Here is a 21,458-nt window from a genome sequence, read left to right as displayed (position 1 = left end):
CCTTTTAATTGTTGATAATTAGTCTCATTTCCGTCAATGGGCAGTAAAAGAATTATGAAAATTACTATGTTAAACCTATAAACAAAACAAATTAATCAAAAAGAGTATGCCTATATATCTTGTCAAGGACTAGCAGTGAATTCCTGTTTCCTTAGGGTGCCAGTCTGCAACTCTTACCCACAACATTAGCTAATTGTTCTCCATTAAAAGTTTTATATATTTCGATTAAAATCTTCTCGTAGGCCAAAAGAAAAACCAAATAATATTTCAACTCAGCAGCTTAAATGTAAACCGCATAATTATAATCTTTCAGAGTTTTCATAAAATTCTTTCCTCTCCAATCTGTGCCGCATTCTTGGCCAGCAGCAGCAACAATAGAAAATATTCCAGATCTTCGCACAGCCCCGCATTTGGATGCCGTAGTGAAAGGATACGGATTCTGGCAAAAATCCCCTTTGCAACCGCATCCGGGACGCCTCGTCCTTAGCCACCGCCTCTTCACGGTTAACTCGTGCGGTTAAAGCTGCTTCCTTCCACTCAATTATATAAAGCTGCAGCTGCCGAAGAGGAGAGGAATAAATAAAAAGCGGAATCCCTTGAAATATTGGAAAAGTTTTCGCCCACGCCAAGATCAAGTATGGAAAGGCGGCAGCGGGCGGATGGGCTAAAAGTAAACCGAGTGCGAATCCATTTGGCGGTGCACTTCCAGCTAAACTTGACTCGAAATCGGAATCGGACAGTTCGCCAAGTTCGCCAACCGAAAACTAAACAAAATACGCGAAAGAAGTGAAATGAATCCGAGAACAGCTCAAGGTGGGCGTGCAAATGGGCGGCTGCTGGGTAGGTAAGTCCTGCCGAGCACCCGCATATTTGCTGAGCACTTAAAACGCGCTCTTACGCCACCAGGACTCGCGATAAGTGTATGCAAAAGGGAGTCAAGCGGCGGAACACTGTAGTTGTCCCCCGACAAGTGGCAGCTTTTATTATACGTGCCAGCCGAAATCAACGAAATCCAAACACATTGACAGTGCTTAAGTGTTGTGACTGAGGCCACGGCAAGTACCAGCCAAAGATACAACGAAGATACAATGGGGGCCCACACTCACCGCCCGGAGAGAGGCCTGCCTGCGATGCCTGGGAGGCTCTGGGAACGTCAAGGTTCCCCAACTAAAGCTGACATATAATTGTTACACCGTCAGACACTAGGAACAGATGTACAACTGGAATGAATGTCTCTATTTATTCCTTAACATTGTTCATGAGTGCTCAACCTTGGCATATTTCGTCCTTGAAGAGGAATCATCAATAATTTATTTATTTTTATGTATGTGGATTACAATACCGCGGGCTTAATTATTATATTGTTCTTTTGACACAATATAAGCCGTCAGTTATTAAAAAAAATAATATCTAATAATTTGCTATATATAAAAACTATATCCTTGAACACACCCCTCGAACTTTTCACTCAAATTCCTGTCAAGAAAGCCCTGTTAGCCAGTGTAGACACACGTAGCGCAGCTATGCACAAAGGACAAATCCAAGACAGCAGGAGTTGGCACTGTAGTATGCGTGCTTGTGCGTCCCATGTCCCCTGTTCCGTGCCCCATGTGCGTGTGTGCAGGACTTCCGCTGCTCCGCTGCTGTGTTGGTGTTGGCGATGATGGCGTTGCCATTGCTTCCGCTGCGCTGGCTTAGATAATGCCCCAGCTAAGCAGTGGGCACAGCACGTGTCCGGACGGATTCCGGGCCGAGCATGAGAATGAAGATGGGGAAGGACCCAGATGCCCCGAGACTCCGGTGTCCCGGTGTCCCGATTCCATGATATCCCTCATAGCAGCTCCACGGGCGTTGGCGTTTATTAAGCGCATATAATCGTAAAAAAATTAGCTTGTATGAAATACGCACTGAGGCTGCGACAGAAAACTTGCGTGTTTAGGGGAAAAGTGAAACGTGCGCAAGGACGGAGGCAGGCTGGCAGGTTGGATGGGAGCGGGGTGCTTAAAATGCAAATGACATAAAGTGTATCGTCTTCCCAGGGAGTCGAGTCATCGCTTTCTGGCTCCTCCGGCCTGCTGCCAAGGATTCACTTAAGCGTTTTGATTAAGCGCTCTGCTTTGCTTTATTCCCATCATAATTTGAATTAATGTCGCAGCTTACGGCGCAAATTGCTTTGTTTAGCTAGTTTTGAATGGATTACGCAACGAATGGCAGGATGGCAGAAAGGGGTGGCCATTCATTTGGGTATACTGCGTGCGTTTAAGAGTTTTTGGGTTAATTTATACTAATTAAAAGCTTAAAGAAGGTGGAGCGTCAGAAACTGATGGCTGCGTATAATTAATGGTTGAGACTGGGACAAGAAACGATTTTTTTTCCGAGCTGAAATGTTCCCAGTTGCCAGCACAAATGTTATTCAAACTCGTTGAGCCTGGCACAAACATTGATTTGACATTATATTCAACATTGAGCTTATTTTTTTGCCCCTGTAAGCCAACATGAAGGTAAATGTTTCCTATTCTTGCCACCGTCCATGTACACACACCGAAATCAATATCCGCCTAGAGCTGCCATTCGCTGCCATCGACTGTCACACATTTCATTTCCGTTTGTCTACAGGACACATATGTACATATGCAGATTTGCACGTTCTTCCTGCCTCTTCCAGCAGCACTAAGAGAAAATATTCTTTATCTAAATCTTAGCTTAGGTCAACTTAATTCAAAAAGATCATGATAGAAAGATACAAGTCATGATCTTCAAGCTGAGGCCCAGGAAATACACCCAGGGATTTGTAAATGAAATTAAATATAGAAAATAAAAATAATATACCATATATTATATATTTTAAATCTTTTAAATTTCTGAATTTCCAATGTCTAGTTCAAATAAAAAAGGCTTTTAAGCTAACATCTTGGCACAAACTTTATTTCAACTGTGCTTTTCCGAATCCCTTCTTGTTCTCCATTCACAGGATGTCAGTCCAAATAGTTGGCCCCAACAGGGATTTAGGTGCTAGCACAGCTCCTTTGACACATATTTGATTTGCATGTAACGACCTGCTCTGGCCTTACATTATTATTCTTTGCATAAACCTTGTCCAAAGGGGCTTTTTGAATAAGCAATGCGCGGATCCAGCAATTAAAATGGCTAAAACTTTTAATTGATTGTCTCCCGCTAAGCGCTTAATGCAGTGCGCATAAAAGGAAAGCCCGGAGCCGCCAGCGAAACAACTGTAGCAAGTTGCTCTAAAAACAATAAATAAACCAATAAAATTTTAGTGGCACGTAGCATAAAAAACACTGAGCACAAACAAAGGCGAGGGTCGCGGAAGTGGGGCATAAAACAACAGCAAAGAAGGAGGAAGCCAAGGCAGGCAGGCCATGAAATGGTCGATGTCGAACTCGGACCCGGAACTGGGGAAGGTTCGGAAAAGTCGGAAAACTCGTAGCGAGCAGACTGCGTGAGCCTGTGAGCACAAACAGTGCTGACAGAGGCTCGAGTGGGTGGCAGATAAAAGCATTACAATATACACAGCGGCAATACACACAATAACCGTGCTACAATTGTCTGGCTTTGATTCCGGGTCTGAAGCCGACTCCTGAGCCTTGGAGTGTTGCCAAGAGTGGAAAGTTTTCAATTGCCAAGGTTTTGTGTCTCCACAGAGCCGCTCACCTCAGCCCAGAAACTTGTTTACGTCCTTCGGCGCTCGCTGAGAGCGTATCAATCAACTGGGCCACGGGGCGTATGAATTCGGCCTGACGACTGGAGGCGGCGCCGAAATACCGAAATATCCAAGACAAAGACCATCCGCACCCCATTCGGAATGCCAAAAGATGGCCTGCCCAAATGTGTTGTTTCCCAAATTAAATTTACTTCGCCCGGCAGAATCTAATCAAAGTGCTAGAGCTGCCACCATGAACTAGGGGTTCGATTGGCAAGTTACTCTCAGATTTACGAGCGAATATGCAAATGTACTCCTAGTTGAAGGGATGATGACTTTGTGTGGGCGGAAGTACAGGCAACGTCAGAAATATTTCTAAGGTCATTTATATTTTATTTAAAAAGAGAAATTTATAAAATCCCACATGATACATGAATAAAATCCCATAATTATACAGTTTACTTTACTTTACATTTTTTTATATTTAATTAAAACCTTCTTAGAAGATCTCAAGTAGAGTGTCAGCATAAAGAAATGGGCTTCTAGAATTCTACGCCTCCGAAAATAGCAAGTGACTCAGTGGGCTCTCGGTGGCTTCCCTGTGTGTGGGCGCCGCTTAAGTCCTGCCCTTGGCGACGCTCTCAATCATATCAGATCAAATCAAATCAGCCGCCGCGTCTTGCTCCTGGCATCCCCACAATACGTGGCCGGTTAGGTGTGGGCGTCGTCTCGATGACGCATGATTTTTCGGTGGGAGATATGGCGAGGAAATGCCGAAGGTGGAGGATGGTTACTGATGGAGATGTGGGTTATAAATAGGCCAACGATGTGATGGTTGTCTGGCATTTTTAGCACCCTGTCTCCGTACATTTCGCTCACGGCATATTTTGCGGTTATTAAATTTATTAAGTTTGCCCTGGCAGGCGGAGTGCGGGGCGTTGCGAGGACGAGGACGGGTGATAGATGATAGATGGAGCTGTTGGCAGATGTCTAACTAATTAGGAGTAGGCGCAAATGCTGAAGGTTAAGCCAACTCCGAGTCGCGCCTTCTGCGCGCTGAACTTTAAAAAGCCATTCAAAGCCCCCGAAATTTAACGTTAATCAACGCCCAATCTAATTTTCCAAAACTTTTCTAATTATAAATCTGCTCTCGTGTAATTTACATGCACACTGTGGTGAGACGCTCGCCCCCACACCGTATATTCGTATATACGGGGAACGAAAAAGAGAATTGCCAAACATTTTTCACGCCTCACTTAATGTTTTTCTTTTTGTACGCTTTTTTCATTTTCCCCAAAAAATAGGCCATAAGAATATGAGCCCTTGGGCCAGCCAGCGAGAGCCAGAAATCAACTTCCGTTGTGCAGCGGAAGTGAAATGTGAAATTTGAAATTTATTATTGGCAATGCAAAGAGACCCGAAGGAGAAACACAAAATCGGGGGGCAGAAAAACAAAATCAGCGGGCGGGGGACGAGGGGCGAGGGCCCAAACAATATTTATGTTATTAAACTGAAATCAATGTGCAATATCCGCTGGCGACTCAATAAATTTAGTTAGCAGCTTTCGGGCTGATTGCCACGAAAGCATTTCGGTCTCGCAAAACGATTTCTTTCGCCGTCATTTTGGCAATTTATTCGATGGCCATTGATTTGTGTTTATTCCATTGTAGCCATCAGATTGGTTTGAAACGCCATTTAAATTATAATTTCACAATCAATCTTGACATTCTTTGAAATGGGAAGGTATGTTCGTGGCAATTGATGCGTATCCTGAATTTATTGGCCGCATATGGACTCCATATAAAGCGGCATAATCATAAAATAGCAGATGGGTGTTAAATAAACTGCACAACAACAATTTCTGAATTAAATTAGAGGTGAGAAAACCTGCAATAGCTTTGATACTTCTTATTTTACATATACTTTATTACAAATGTGAAAACGCTGTGCTAAAAATTTATTATAAAAAATTATAATTATAAATTTATTATCAATTGTGTTGAAAACATTTCCATAAATGTTACTGAGCTGATTAACCCTTTTATCAATTATATTTAACACATAAATTTATGATTTTTGGTCTATGTATTTAAAAATTATAATTTATAATTTGGTTTTACATAACGTTTCGTTTGACCGTTAAAATATCGGTCAAATATCGATATATCAATATTTTCCACCATCCATACCTGAAACTGCTTTGACATGGCCAGCATGCTTTTCCCGTCACTTTTTTTGAGTCAGTTTTCGTATAAATATCAGCTCCTCTGCCGTGGCTCATTCGTTTTTGTACTCCCGACTGAAAAGAATATTATTTTAATTTATTTGGTTATTTTTTATTTTTAATTATTCTCTTTTTTATTATGCTTTATTTTTTAAAGTAACTGTCAGATTGCTTCTTCTGATCTTTTTTGGGTTATGTTATTGACTTGATTAAAGTTTTGATTGTTTTTTACCTCCATTTTTATGATACACATTGTGTACTACTTTTTTCTGTACTAATTTATATGTATCCTTCTCTCATTCTGATTTTTCTTATGTTTTTTACTTCTTTTTTTGTGTTTCCGACTAAAAATAATATGACTTTACTTTAATTTATTTGTAGCCTTATGTCATTCTGATTTTTCTTGTCTTTTGTGGTCCATGTTTATGACTTGAATTTTTTTACGCCTTTTTTTTTGTGTGTTCCGACTAAAAATAATATTTTTTTACTTTATTTAGTTATTTTTTATTTGGGTTTAAACGATTACTGATTTTTACTTTTATAACTTTTGTTTTGAACTCAAACAAACTGAAATTTTGATTATTCAATAATAAATAAAATAAAAAATAATAAATAAAATAAAAAAAAAATAAAAATTATCAATTATAAGTTCAGAGGATTACCTGGAAACCCTCTCTGCAAGGATTATATTTGAGCAAATGGCTCTTAAAACGATATTTAAGTTTTAATAAGGATGCCTAATATTTTGACCATCTATAAATAATACCTCTTTTAGCCATAAAATATACAATACAATGATACAATTTGTTCTTTTGTTTACAGTAATTAATGAAGAACCCGTTTGCCATAATAAGGAACCGCTGCCCATCTCACTGCAACTCTATCCTCGCTTAATTCTATAACTCAATGCTCAGAGTTGCTTCGCCTAAGGACATTCACTTCTAACCAAACGCGTTCCCCAAAAATCAGTCAAGCTGGCGTCGTTAAAGCTGCGAAATAACAACAATACTATTAGCAATTATAATAATAATATAATGTGGAGTAGTACAATATCGCCAACCAACTCTAAGAAACTATTGATCGGTAGCACACGAAGCGTTGATTATGTCGGTGATTGTGCAAGGACAGCAGCAGGCATTAACAAAACAGGAGCACCAGCAGCAGCAGCAGGAGCCAAAGGATCAAAAGCCAAAGCCACCGCAATTGCAGCCACAGCCACAGCGGCAGCGAGCACAACCAAGATCTCAATTGAAATGGAGCTTCATATACAGAATAAGTGCATTTCGGCATAGCGCATCACTCTGGAGGGTGGTGCGGAGCCGCCATGGCTGCAGGGCCCCCTTAAAGCCGCTTTTTTGGGGGCTACTGGCGTCGGCAAAACAAGCATATTACAGGTGGGTTTCAATATTGATTATATTATTATTAAACCCAATTGAATTTACTGTTATATAAACATTTACAATATTTTATAATTTGATGACTAATGGATATTCAATCCGAATTTTTGAATAAATAATAAAAAAAGATTAGTTATCTCTTTCTTAGACCAACAAAATATTTTGATTTCTTATTTAAAATGTTTGCTTTAGTCCTTCTTAATTAGCAAGCAAACACTGCGCTTTGCCTAATTATATTAATTAAAGTCAACCCAATGATGTAAATTAATTGGTTTCGATTTGCAAGAATCAAAGTGCATCTATCGAACTTCGACGCTTAATTGATGTAATTAATACGATATCGCCAATGAAAATTTTAAATGTTTGTTAAGTGCATTTCAGTTTGTGATGCAATTAAAATTAATGTTCGGTATCATCCCACCCACAAACAAAATCCAATCCAATCAGCGGCAACCCGATAGAATGGAGTCCTGTGTTGCCCAGTCGCATTAATTAATTTTTCAATAATAAATTGCATTTTCAATTAACACAATTCCTGATTAAAAGTTCCCCAAATACACGTAAAAGGCTAAATCCAGCGGGATGACTGCCGCCTGCTGCACTTTTCCTGGCCCGGCTTGACTCTAAATTATTAATGGGCAATATAGGCGACCCCGCTGAAAGCTGAAAAGTTTAGCCGGGAACTTTTTAATGGACCAGTCCCACGGCAACTGCCAATGTTTAGTGCTCCGTCTACCTATAAAACGGGGATCTGCTTTTACCCACAGCCCCGTCCAAACACGACCCCCACTTCGTCCTTCACACACACTTATTCCTCGCTCTGCTAATTGCATTTGTGTGCGTGTGGGTGCGTCGTTAATTTGATTTGCGCTCCGCATCGCATCGTATCTTTTGTGGTTTATCTTTTGTAATTAGACAATGGCAAGGCACAGCGTTAGGAAGTCGGTGCATATGTGTTTAGCATCGCTCTCTCTACCTTGGCCAGGGAGCTTATCGGCAATTGCACTCATTTTGTCTCTGATAAAAGGAACTAAAGAAAAGGTTTTAGATTAAGGTACATCTAAATATATTATATTGATAAGGAGAAATAATACCATCTTAAGGAGATTCTTTGATTATAACTAGTAAGAGCAGACTAAAATAGGATTCAGATACCTTAAGGAATAAATAAGTTTACTTAAATTCACCGCCTCGCAAAAAATGTCGCTAAATATTATTCATCCGCCATGTGGCCTCTAACAGGCCAAGACGATGAGCATTACCTGACATCCGGAAATTTCATAAATAAAGTAAAAATATGACATAAACGTAAAAGAGATGTACACTTGCCAAGGCAGCGGAAATTGTTTTCAAAAAAAGTGTATTAGCCTCGACATGGAAAGCGGGTGTATTTTCCAGCGCTTTCCTCGCCTTTCACCTTCTCCGCTCGGCAAATTCAATTAACTGCAGTTGGCAGTTGCGAGTTGGCCGCTTTGCCATTTGCTGCGCTCTCTCCATTATTTTCCATACGTCTGACTGTCTGTGTGTGCGCTTTACAGCAGCGTTTAATTTCTGCCAGTCTGTGTGTGCTAGCTTTTAGGACCCAACCGAACGCAATCCGACCCTCCCTCCCCCCAAGGTTCGCCTAAGCTCCCTTGTCCAACTTCCGGACCCTACCTCCCGCCATGGCTCAGCTTCCTGTTTCCCGTTGGACGCCTTTTATTGTGTGTAATGCGAGATTTGTGCATTTTTATGGCATTTTAAGCACTGCAAAATCAATTACGTCCCGTTTAATGGCTGTTTGCGGTCAAGATGGCCAGGGGAATGCCCCGCGGAGGGTGCCGGCTAGGACTTTTCCAAAATGTTTATTGCCGCGTAAATGTAATGGGCATGTAAACAAAAACATGCGAAACCAAATCACATAATTGTTATATCAGAATAAAACACATCGATACGATCGTTTTTTGCTGTTGTTCAGCAGTTACGCGAACTGCAAGAGCATTAAGTTAGTCAGAAGTAAACGTAATACTCTTTTATTTTAATACTCTAGGAGCCTTTTAAGTCAGCTTCAACCCTTTAAAACCGCTTGATAGAATCACTAACCAAGAGAAATTTAAAGCTAAACTTGTAAGGTTACCTCTCCTATATTTTTTGAGGTGTCCTATTCTAGATTACTTTAAAATTTATTATTTTTATTTAATGAAAATACGGCGAAGACTCAAACAATTACGTTTATTTGAAAGTCTTTTCTTTTTTGTAATAAAAGCACGCCACATAGCATTATAAGCTAATTTCCAAACTCAACTTCATTATACTCATTTTTCGGCTACTTTATTTCGTAGCTTAAACTGCTTGCCTATATTTTCGAATAAACTTCACTAATTCCGGCAGATAAACGCGGGAAATAAAACGCAGTGCATCATATCAATAAAGAGTACGCCATGAATATCCATTTGGGTAAATTTGGAAGAAGCTCCTCCTCGGGTGCCCGGCATGCTTATTTATGGCCCAGATAATGTAGCACACTTTATGGGCCAGCAGGAAGCATAAAGAGGCGCAAAGCCGGCCACGACAACGCCAACGACCCGGAGCAAGGAGCACGGAATTGGGGAACTGTTAACTGGAAACTGGAAACTGGGAGCAGGACCTGGAGGCCGCGGAACAGACGGCGATGGGACGGCCATCAATGTCATTTCTTATTCAATTACCAGTTCAATAAAAATAAAACTCAATGATATGCGGAGCTGGGACATAAAAGCGATGCGATGCGATGCGCTTCGATGTGATGCGTTGCGATGCGGAGTCTTTGCCACGAGTTTCGATCTGACCCCTATGCCAAGGCCCCATGGGAAAAGCATATAATTTTAAATTGTCTCTGCTAAAAGCATTCCAGCTTTAAGACCAAGATGGCTTCCCAATGCGGCCACTTCCGCTTCCGGTGGCTGGCCTTGGTCGGCTCCGTTGGTTCCTTTTCGGTGCCGCGTAATTGAATCGTAGTGCGCATAAATTGCAGCTGATTTCATTGCATTGACAACAATGGCTGTGCTGATTGGCAGAAAGGCATTTGCATTTATATTAGACGCGCAGAGGGGATCGTGAACGAAGTCCCGAATGATTTTCACTTGACTCTATTATTAGCCAGACTTATCACACATTTACACGCAGAAAAAACGTTGTAGATGATACCGAAAACTTCATGTTAAATGAAGGATCTGCTTGGGGTGTGCATATATTTAAATATATTTAATTTGGGACTATTTTATAAATATTTTCGATATATAAACTTAGTACTAAAGGAGGAAGTTTTCTCTTTGCTTTAAAGTAGGAATTATCTACAATATTAAAAATACAAAAACATTGAAATGAATCCATTTCTCTCTGTGCACATACGCAATCAACTATAATCGTGAATTGGCAATCTTGGCGATGGCTCCTCGGGAGGACAAGACATCACTTTAAAATGCAATCAGGCGTTAAATATCCTTTGAGCCTGTCACTCATTCAGCTCATGCATTGATACCCACTGCGAGGACTCCTCAACACACACAGAAAGCCAGCCACAATCAAAATCTGCACATCCCCAAACCGCCCCATTTTCCCTTCTTTCATTATCATCTTTTTTTTACAAAGCGTATTTTATTTTATGCCCTCGCCGGCCTTGGCTTTATTTTTAGGATGCTTCCCTTCCTTTGACTGCCATTCGACTTGGCCACTCCGTCTCCTTGGGTTCCCGGGTACCAAAAGCCAGCCAAGGACCCAATAAGAGAGGCTGCGGGTTAATGGGGTCATTTCGACCACGTTGCAGGACGAAATCCAAAAAAGTCCCGCGTGTGCGTTATGAGCTTTGGATTAGAGTTATGGCCCGTTACTGAGGCTTAAGAGAGCTGGTGAAGCGCAGTATTGGGGGTCTAAAAATTGATTAACAAATTTAAGTGAAAGGGCATTATAAGAAGTTTATTGAAAATTGTTATAGAGCACGAGAAAGCTGGGAAATTATGTAATAAATAAATGTCTAATAGGTTTTGAAAGATATAAATATACAGAATCCCAAGTTAAATAATATTTATAAGTTACTAAAAATCATAAATAACTAATAGGTTTTAAAGAAGTAAAATACTTATCAAAATCATTAAACTTAGATTTAAAAAGTTTTATAAATGAAACATTTTCAATATTTGTTAACCAATGTCCTAAAAAGAAAAACCCTATACAGTCGCGTATACTAGCTACCCAAAGTAAAGACAATTTCCCAAGGCTTCTTATTTAAACTAAGCTCTCCCAAAGCCAAAACCATATTTAATTACACTTCTCTTAAATCAATCCTACGCTCCGTTTCACACATGTATAGCTCATATAACCATTGCCAAGCGACTCGTGTGGGGTTTGTTTACTGCTTTTTCAGTGGTTTTTATGATCACATGACCATAGCACACTTTTAAGCGCTTACAATTTTAATAAGCTAAAAATGTCCATGAAGTATGTGTGGCTGTTTTTTGCCAGTGACTGGTCAAAAGACCTCATGCAAATGCTCAGAGCGCATATTTAACATAAAATGTTTGCTTAACACAGAAATAGAAATAGAAATAGAAATAGAAATATAAATAGGAATAAAAATAAAAGCGAAGCGGAAGGCAAGGAGTGTACGATAGGAAAAGCGAAACAATATTTGCTCGGCTTGCTTTTGAGCGGGGGGGTTTTATTTGGAGTCCAAATGGAAAATTCATTTTTATTTTTTTATTGGCGTCCCAAGTGTCGCATGAGCAATATTTTACAAACGCAATAATATTTAATTTTTGCACACATCCTGTTCCTTTTCAGCAATTTTTCTACCATGACTTTCCCAAGACTCATCAGACGACAACGCGTCGGAAGATTTATAAAAACTGTCTGGTCTGCGACACCTGCATACGTGAGCTGATGGTACTGGACGTTCCACCCCAGGTGAGTTAGCACCTGCCATCTGCCACCTGCCATACCCGAGCATCCACCATAAATCCTACCCAGCCAGAGCGGGCCCTTGCCCGCGCCGCAAATTCTAACTTTCGCATAATTTAGTTAAAAGTTCTTCCACTGTCAGAGCACGGCTGGTGGAGTGGGGAATTTCATAAAAATATGTACAAACTATTTTTACACAATTTTCCAGTGAATTTCATCGTGCTGACATATTAGGAAATTCTTCATCTCAGCGCCCGCTGGCCGTAATAAATTGCTAAATAATTTAAATTGCCGCACAGATCCTCGGCCGTTAGCAGTTGCAATCTGCTTCGTCCTGCATAAATATTAATCTGAAGACACTTTGAGTCTTCTCATCCACCGTTCCGCCTCGCCGTTAAGCCGCCTGTCGGAGGTGTCTAGACCCAAACGGCTGCCTTCTGCATTTTCATTACGGGCCGAACAGTTTCCCCTACCATTTTCCACGTTATTTTACTTTTATTTTAATAATCAGCGCACCAGAAGCGCCCCGAGCAACAGTTTGCAACAACGTAGAAACAACCGCATAACCAAATGGCGCTGCTCCGCCTGATGTTGCCACAAGCAAACTTTCTTTGTGGGCTCCCTTTTCGCGTTACTCGAATTTGGTATTTTTACATAACACTTTTGGGTCGGAGGTGCTTAAGGGTTCGCCTGAGCATGCAATCAGATGGGCAACAGCCTCATTTGAATCTGTGCACTCGATTTAATATAACGAGAGCCTCTTCAAGTCTTACAATTGTTTGGTTCTCAGATGTTTTCTTGCTTTAGAAGAAACTGAAAACTAAGACAGAAGTCTTGGCATGACAAACAAAATAGGATTGTGTTTTTAATTTACTTATTCTCTAAATACTATTAACAATATTTGGCTTAGATTATCTTTCTATGTAATCAATAATCTTGGTTTACCTACTGGGAAGTCAGTGTATTTCGATAACCTGAAGCTCCTCCCTGCACAAAAACACTTTCCTCCTGGCAGGCGGTGTTGACTTTATTAAAGTCCCCACTCGGGCTCGTAAAAGTGGTTCTCCGAATAAATTTTTAAGCTGCCAGTCAGGGGAGAACGGAGACGGCCGAAGTAAGCAGTTTGCCCCGATGTGTTGTATAGGTGGATATTATCAATTTTTAACTACTCAGGAATTCCGGGACGTGCGAGGACCGCTCCTTCGTGTTGTCAAGCTGTCCCACAACTATTATCCGCCTGAAAGCGCAATTATGGCTGGCCATAAAGTTTGGCCCCATGTCCGGCCATACTTTACACTGGCGGCTGGTGCTCGAGAGTCTTGCGAGAGGATGTTGCTTATGCAAAAAGCTCGAGGACACTCCATAGTCCTGTCCACGCCCAGAACTTGGCAATGGACTTTGGCAATTAGAGAGCAGTTTGGTCAGACCGCAAATCACAAACTGACACCGAAAATGTTCAGAGTTCAGAGAGAATCCACAGCCACTAACCGTTCCATTTATCTTACTGCTCACTCAGCCTGCCAGGAGCGGATCGGAGAATAGTTTTCAGGGGTATAAGTGGGAGTATATTTAAAATAAAAAGTTAGCAATTGTTAATAATAATATTTTATTTATTTAAGTGGGAGCTTTAGCCCCCCTAAGTCCGTCACTGCTTTAGACATCCTCCCACCCCAGAACCCATTGTGTTGGTCTGCAACGTTTAGCTATCATAAAATATTTATGGAACACACTGGCAACGAGGCCAGTTGTTCATTGGTCTCTCACTTGGCCTTGTAAATATGCAAGTAAATATGCAAGTGCTTAAGTTTGCAAGTAAAAAGAGGATTTCTTGTTACTATCTAGTACCCTGGAGGCCACTATGTCAGCAAGCGAATTATCTGGGATTTCTGGGGCCTCGAACAACAATTGTCTAATATTTTATTAAGATTTTCATGTGGCTTTCTTAAATATTATATAAAGAAATGCTGATTTCCATTTAAGGTTTGTATTTAACTTTACATATAGAGTAGTCCTCTTCGCTTAAAGGCCCTTTTGAAAATATTGATATATATTTTTAAATTGAAATAAATTCAAAATATATATTATTTTATATTTTTTCAACTCCCACTAGTGTCTATTATATACCAAAAAAAAATGTAACGAGATGGTTCCTCGAAACTCCAATTACTTCGATACCATGGTCCTATGATCTTTTACATTCTTTGTTGCCTTATCTTCATAATGAAAACCTTCATAGTACAGCCATATTTTTTTGGCCGATTAATACCTTTTGTTCCATGGCTGGATGCTTTTGGCACGGCCGTTGATCTGGCAAATAGAGAACTGGGCCAAGTATGCACAGGGATGAGCTGACAAAGCTGGCAAAGGACACGGCAAAAAGACGATTCTGTGGCTCCGCCACCGACCGATATCCAGGCACACAGATACTCGCCGAAAGGAATTTGCATTGAAATGGCAAGCGAGGCAAAAGAGTTGACTGGCAGCAAAAAGCAGCTGGCAGCCGGGCAGTCAGCCAACCACATCCATTGTCATATTAACTACGTGCCGAGCGACCCGTACCGCCCCGGCAGTCCCGCCCAGCGCCACCTCTTTTGCGACAGGGCCGCCTCTCAATGCCTTTCAACTTATTCATGTCCATTTTGGCGTGAATTTGTTTTCGAGTATAGCTTTTTTTTGCCCCGCTTTTATTATACTCTTTGTTGTACAGCCATTGTGCTGACCAAATGGCTGACTGTTGTCTAAAAGCGGGCCAACAGGGGTTCTTTCGCCGGCAGGGTGGGCTAACAAGTTGGGCGGACTGTCGCCTGTTTATTGTGGTAAATTTTTCATCGTCAAGTGCACTGCCTGGCAGTCATAACTCAAAGTCCACCTTAATGGTTTCCACTTGTACAAACAGCATTTATTTTCCAACAGATTTTCGCCCATATAGCACATGTCCGCCGTCCAGGGGGGTAGGGGGTGCGGGAACAGATGTTCTCTGTGCGAACGGGAGGCCATTTAGTTGGCCATTGTTTACGTTAAGTGACCGCCGCTGCTCGAAGCAACTTGAAATGACGATCCCAGGGACAGGAACAGGACTCAATGACCCGGACTAACGATGCCTACGGGCCCTGAAATCAGTCGAAAAGTTTACTTTAAATATATTACACTTGGACGTACACTTTGAAAATTATTGGAGGCTCCTTTAAAAATGCAAAATAAAAAAGTCTATACAAATTTGAAGAAGTTAAAGTTTTAACTTTAAGCAGATGTGTTTCTAAGGCTCCTTAATTAAATTAAAAGTAAAGCAAAGATAGTTAATTGATATAGAAATTATTTAAATTGTATTATAACAGGCTGACACTTATCTGTCTTTTACAGACAGATTATAAATTTAATTTGCCTGACACTCTTCCATTTCTGGTTATAAAAATAATATGTTTTCATAAAGAAATATTTTTAACACAATGATCCCTATCGGTTCAGTAATAAATAAAACTTGTTACGAGGACATAAATTAAGCAAAGATTTATCAATCCCCACACGATGATAGGAAAACCTAGAGAAATAACAATGACCTAGCTGACCTAGATATCTTGATTAAAAAATCCTGGCAGGTCACCAGCCAGTCTTAAAGAATTGAACTTATCCACTCAATACTTTCCTCTCCAGGAAAAACTTCCGCCTGTGCTCCAGGAGATGCATTCCATCCATTCTGGCTCAAATCCAAGAGGGCAACAATGCAGCAATTACATCAATTACAGTTGGGGCCAAAAGACATCGAGAATCTTGGCTAACGAGCTGCTCGCATTTCAAGCCAGCTCTCAGCCCGTTAATTAACAAAGCAACAATAATCACAAACAGAGCGGCGGGGAAAGCGCAAATTAAATGAAATTTAATCAAAAACGTAAATCTAGCTAAGTTACTGCGCGACGGGAGTGGCGTCGGCTGTCTGCCAGCCGGAATGACACAATACACAAACAACACAGCAAAAGTCGCGAGGGGGATGAACCAAGGAACCGGAGGGATGTTTAGATGGAGACCAGGAGAGCTGTAGAACTGGAGAGCCAAAGGACCAGACATAGAGGCGCCAAGGAATGCGGACCCTTGGGCTGTCCATCCGTGCACGGGGTCAGGAGCTCCGGGGGTGGCATCCGAGGGGATGGAATCAGTGCTGCCAGCATTGGACAGCAAAAAGTGGCCTCTTAAAATTAATCCTTTATAGTTTTAGAACAACTAAGAAAATATATACATTTTCCAGAGTTTTCAAATACTAAAAGTATATCTTATATCAGACTTATCTCTTATATCTTATATATTAACTTTCCATTCAAAATTTGTTTACCATTTGAGAAACTGGCCGTATTTCCAATTTACCTTATTAATTAATTTATTTAGTACTTCTCATACTTATATTGAAAATCTTATAGTTTCGTTTTATATTTTATATTAAAAATACTTCATTTAGCCCCGAAATAAACAGCTAAACAGGCAACATTGACTGATTTGGCCGCTGTTTGTTCCTCTAGAGTGCCTGTGTCTCGGACTTTTCTTCTTGTCTAGCCGGCCTTTGACTTTTGTTTGCGCCTAAAATGTTGCGCCGTAAATTTAATTATAACGTTTACTTACTGTCTTGCTGTGGGCGCACTGACCCCACTCCCCGCCGCACTTTCCAACCGTCTTTCTGCTCATTAGCGCCGAGTGAGGAAAAATTGCGGCCTGCCGTCACCTGCCTCTGGTGGAAAAAGTGCTACTGATTCGTCTTTTGGGGCTGCTCTCTGCTGGAGCAAGAACAGCTCAGTGATTGATTTATGTCACTGCTATAAAGTGAAACCGTTCACAGTAATCGAACAATAGGGAATCCATGAAATATATTTAAAGAATATTTATAATGTATGTATATAATATTTAAATGTATAAAAGCTATAATTAATTTATTTTTAAAAATGATTTTTCCAACTAGCAAAAGGCGGACGTTTTTTTTATTTATAACACAGATAATTCCCAATCCCATAAGTAATAAAGTAAAATAAATTAATTTACATAATATTTTGATTGTTGAAATTTTTTGCACAATTAAGAATTCAATGTGGAACTAATTTTGTCATTTAGTTTCCTCATGTGTCCTTGGTTATTTGGCGTGGCAACACATTTTCCATTACTAATTGAGCAACAATTATTTACTGACAACGCTCACCGCAGCCGCAGTAAATGCATCAACCGCTGTCCATTGTGCCCCAGTGTAACTGCTACAGTTTACGGCCATTGTGGGAGTATCTTTGTCCCTTGAATATTTACTGCGACAACAGTTTCAGTTACATTTAATAAATGCGGAGAATTCAGCTTGTGAAAGGCAAGGGAATAAATGAATCCTATTACGGATGCAGCAGTGAGCTGGAGCAAATAATGCGACTGCTGTGGGCAGTAAAGATTGCTGAAGCCGCAGAAGTGGTTAACTAAGTCCTAAATAAATAGGACAGTCCGAAGGGAAAGAAGTGGAAAAGCCACAAACCCCTGAAACTTGGACTTGAGCAGATAAAGTTGTGCATAATTTCACAAGATAATTGTACATAATTTCTCTTAAGACAACCGAAAGGGACTTGGAAGTGAAATTTGTTTCAGTCATAAAAAATAAATAGAAATCATTTAAGTTTGAATTCAGCAAAATAAACATAAAATTTATTGAGAACGAAGTGTTATATTTGGTTATAAAAATATGGATTTAATAATATAATAATTTAGCTTTAAATAACTAACAGTACAGATACCAAGACATCCAGATTTTACGAATACATTACATATGTTTGCATCGAAAATAATGGTATTGATTCAACATATCATATGAATGCAAACGATTGATTGAACACGACCCCTATAATCCCCACTAATACTTGAACTCGGCAGAACTTTTCAAAAAGCAAACAAAACAAGAAAAACCGTAAAACATTTTCATATTTTTATATCATAATTCTGGCCGTCGTGAGCCGCTATTAAATGCCATAAACTCTTTTTCGTTTTCATATTTGCTTTTCATGCGCGTGCCAAAATAATGCGAAACGAAAACACAACTCATCCGGCCGTGTGGACACATGTACGTGTTTGTTTGTTCGCCTGTTTGTTTGGGGAAATGCGCTGATGAAAAACAAACACTCAACCAATTGGCATCGCCATCTCGCCAGAAGCGATTTCCGGCTGACAACTTCGCCGAATGGAACAACGGACATCCGCTGGGGTTGCGAACGGTGCACGCCTATGTCCTCGTCTACGACATGGGCAATTTGGAAACATTTCAGGTGAGTGCCTTTCCGGTTTTCCTCTGATAATGGATCGTGACAAATGCCGACGATTTTATTGCAGTACTGCCGCTCGATGAGAGATCAAATCTTGGACAGTTTCAGTCATCGTGATTTTAGCATAATTGTGGTCGGCAATAAATTTGACAATGTGACTGAGGCACAGGCCAACTCGCAGGTGAGTGCAAAATGTTAATTATTAAACTAATTTGCTTGATAAATTCTACAGACAAAACTCTAATTTGTATTTATTAAATTCGTTTTATATTAAATTCGTTTTGTTTTAAATTCGTTACTTAAAAAAATGGGAAATCGAGATGTTTCTTTGAATAGGAAACAACAAAAAACGATCCACTTAAGAGGCAAATAGCGAAAACCTTGGCTACATTGCGCTTGAGTTATTTGTTTCCAGCAGATTTGCACTCAATATTGAATCCTTTCTCTTATCGCACATGCACACATCCCGACGTCGGCCTGGCAGGAGCTCAAGGATATTTCCACGCTGGTGCGCAAACATTGGCGCTGCGGCTACGTCGAGTGCTCGGCGCAGTGAGTAATCAATACGGCCATCTGTCATGCGATATTTGTGCCCGGCGACGACTAACCGGGGTTTCGTCTTCTTTTTAGGTACAACTACAAAATCGGAGACGTATTCCGTGAGCTAATGGGCTGCACCAGCACGGGAGGAGGAGCTGGAGGCGGAGTGGGCGGCGGAGGAGGTATGACCGCGAGCAGTGTCATGGCTGGCGCTGAGTACTCACAATCAACTAGGAATAAAGGACGCTGTACAATACTTTAGCAAATGTTGCATAAGTTTCTTAAGCAAACGTTCTGATCTGGCGCATTATACTCGAGTGCATTCTTTACCAGCAGCGCTGCTATCAGCGGCCATCGGGCAGCGGCAGGGTGCAAGGTGCACTGTGTCGTATACGTAACCTCCTTTGACGGTGGCGTATACGCAATCTCCCTGGCGGAGACACAACGACATTGTAGCCCCCTGCGAACGCTTGCAGATGCATATTTTAGCATATATTTTTAGTGGCTACAATCCGACTCCCCCAATCCCTCCGCCTGCGTCCGAGCCCCCACTCCTGCTTTCCCCTCCGCTGCTTTTGTTTGCCATTATTACAACATTTTGCTGGCTGCCTTTATGGACGGCACTCCTTGCTGCGCTCATTTAAATGGCAATGGGGCTGCCGAACGAAGGATACGTTTGGCCAGCGGCCACGACTTCCCAGTCCGAGATCCAGAACCCGACATCCTTGCTGACAACTTTAGTGCGTACGCATTTGCAATTCAATGCCCGTGCGCCGCCAGGAAGTGCAGCTGCCATGAATATGCGGCAATATCCACAGAGTGCACAGCAACAATTGCCAGTTTGATTTTGTATCGCATTTGTCGTCATCGTTGCGGTTATTATTTCTGTCGTGGAACGTAAATAGGCAATTAATCCCACCATAATTTACAATACATTTTATGTACGAACGAATAACCTTGTTATCGAAACAAACCAAGAGCGTATAAGTACTTACATAAGTAGTTAACCTTAAGCTATACACGTATATGTAAACATACTTTAACGTTGTGATCATTTCAAGAATTAGTTCTTAAGCCAACCAACAAGATGTCAGTTAATGCCAATGTCAAGTCTCCGAACACAAGTCTGGAACACAAAACGTACGTAATTTTAGGACGAGTTAATAAATAGCCTTAGGTGCGAGTATCCGGGCAAGTGTGGCCGAGATCAGCCCAAGGGCCCTGGAATCTAAGTGTTACAATCATGTCATTCAAGTGGAGCCACTACAGTGAACTCGTACATTACTTAAGCGTTAAAACAGGAGAGTTAATAGGAGAGAATATATAAGTGCAGGGCTCTTTACACGGCGCCCGATTTGCATAGAATACAAAAAAACACGTCATAAAGTAAATAATCAAAACGAGTCCCATAACTTCAGTTGTTAACATTTCAAATATTAAATAGTTTCAAACGATTTTAAAATGTCTCGGCGTGTAAGGAGCCGTGATCAAGACGCCTTAAGACACCAGAAGCAAATATGTCGTAGTAGACCTAGAACTAAAGTAAGATTACAATTGGATTGAAGCGCACAAGAACCGACGACGATTGTGTTATTATTTTTAGTGATAATGCCATACCCACGACATACTCGAACTCTAAATTGTTAGACAGCAGCGTTTTGTGTAGCATAGTGTAGTGATATCAAACAGATATAGCCGGTCGATGTGTTAGCTAGGCAATGGCAAAGTGTCGCCCTATACACCGCCATCTTAACTAGTCCCAGTTTCCACGAACACGCACATACCACACCGATCTCTTTCTTTACCTCAAGAAACCACTCAAACTACTCAACAGAAAAGCAATCAAGGCTGACTTTGTACATAGAGATTTCAAAAGAAGAACTTTGCGAAAATGCTATGGAAACCGACTTTTACAGCAATATAAGTAAGCTCTAACTGATATTCAAGGTAGATAACTGGGCGCACTGCCAAAAATTGGTTCCACTCCCAGTTGAGTGCTCGGTTAAGGTTATAGGAATAACTAAGCTAAAAACGAGATTCGAAACAATTTTTTAATGTTATTTCAAGGGTAACCAATACAACAAATAATAACAAGTAATTAACTAAATATTTGTGGCTTTGATAAAGGACATATACCATTAATGATTAAAGATAAATAACAGCTTAGGTAGCTTATTTGTTGAGGCGACCTAACTTGCCCACTCTCTGGCATTATCTTTAATTGGAAACTGTCCCTTCAGCAAATAAGCTACTGGAAAGCACTAACATCAACATATTTATATAACACATACCTATATAAACATACATATATATATATACACATATAAATCTAACGATAATTGCCTTTGGTTCGAGTTTTTGTCTTTGATTTTCAACATTTACGGATTCGTCAAAATGGCTGTTAATTTTTGGGAAATAATTAAAACGCTAAACGCAAACCGTTGAAAGGAATT

At 40.6% G+C, this 21,458-nt stretch overlaps 1 protein-coding gene across 1 annotated transcript in view; it reads left to right on the top strand.

The window, feature by feature from the left end:
• Positions 1-20,154, top strand: part of LOC108075556 (ras-like protein family member 10B) — a 39,315-nt gene extending 19,161 nt beyond the window's left edge. The window contains 6 exon segments of the mRNA XM_017168065.3: positions 6,708-7,279; positions 12,080-12,202; positions 18,355-18,468; positions 18,533-18,646; positions 18,950-19,017; positions 19,096-20,154. Coding sequence (XP_017023554.1) covers positions 6,920-7,279; positions 12,080-12,202; positions 18,355-18,468; positions 18,533-18,646; positions 18,950-19,017; positions 19,096-19,267 — 951 coding nt within the window. The 5' untranslated portion in view covers positions 6,708-6,919 and the 3' untranslated portion in view covers positions 19,268-20,154.
• The last annotated feature ends 1,304 nt before the right edge of the window (positions 20,155-21,458 follow it).

The sequence above is a fragment of the Drosophila kikkawai genome, chromosome 3R, assembly GCF_030179895.1.
Source record: "Drosophila kikkawai strain 14028-0561.14 chromosome 3R, DkikHiC1v2, whole genome shotgun sequence".
Taxonomy (NCBI): domain Eukaryota; kingdom Metazoa; phylum Arthropoda; class Insecta; order Diptera; family Drosophilidae; genus Drosophila; species Drosophila kikkawai.
Note: the sequence above shows the minus strand (reverse complement) of the source record. Positions and strands in the feature narration are given on the sequence as shown.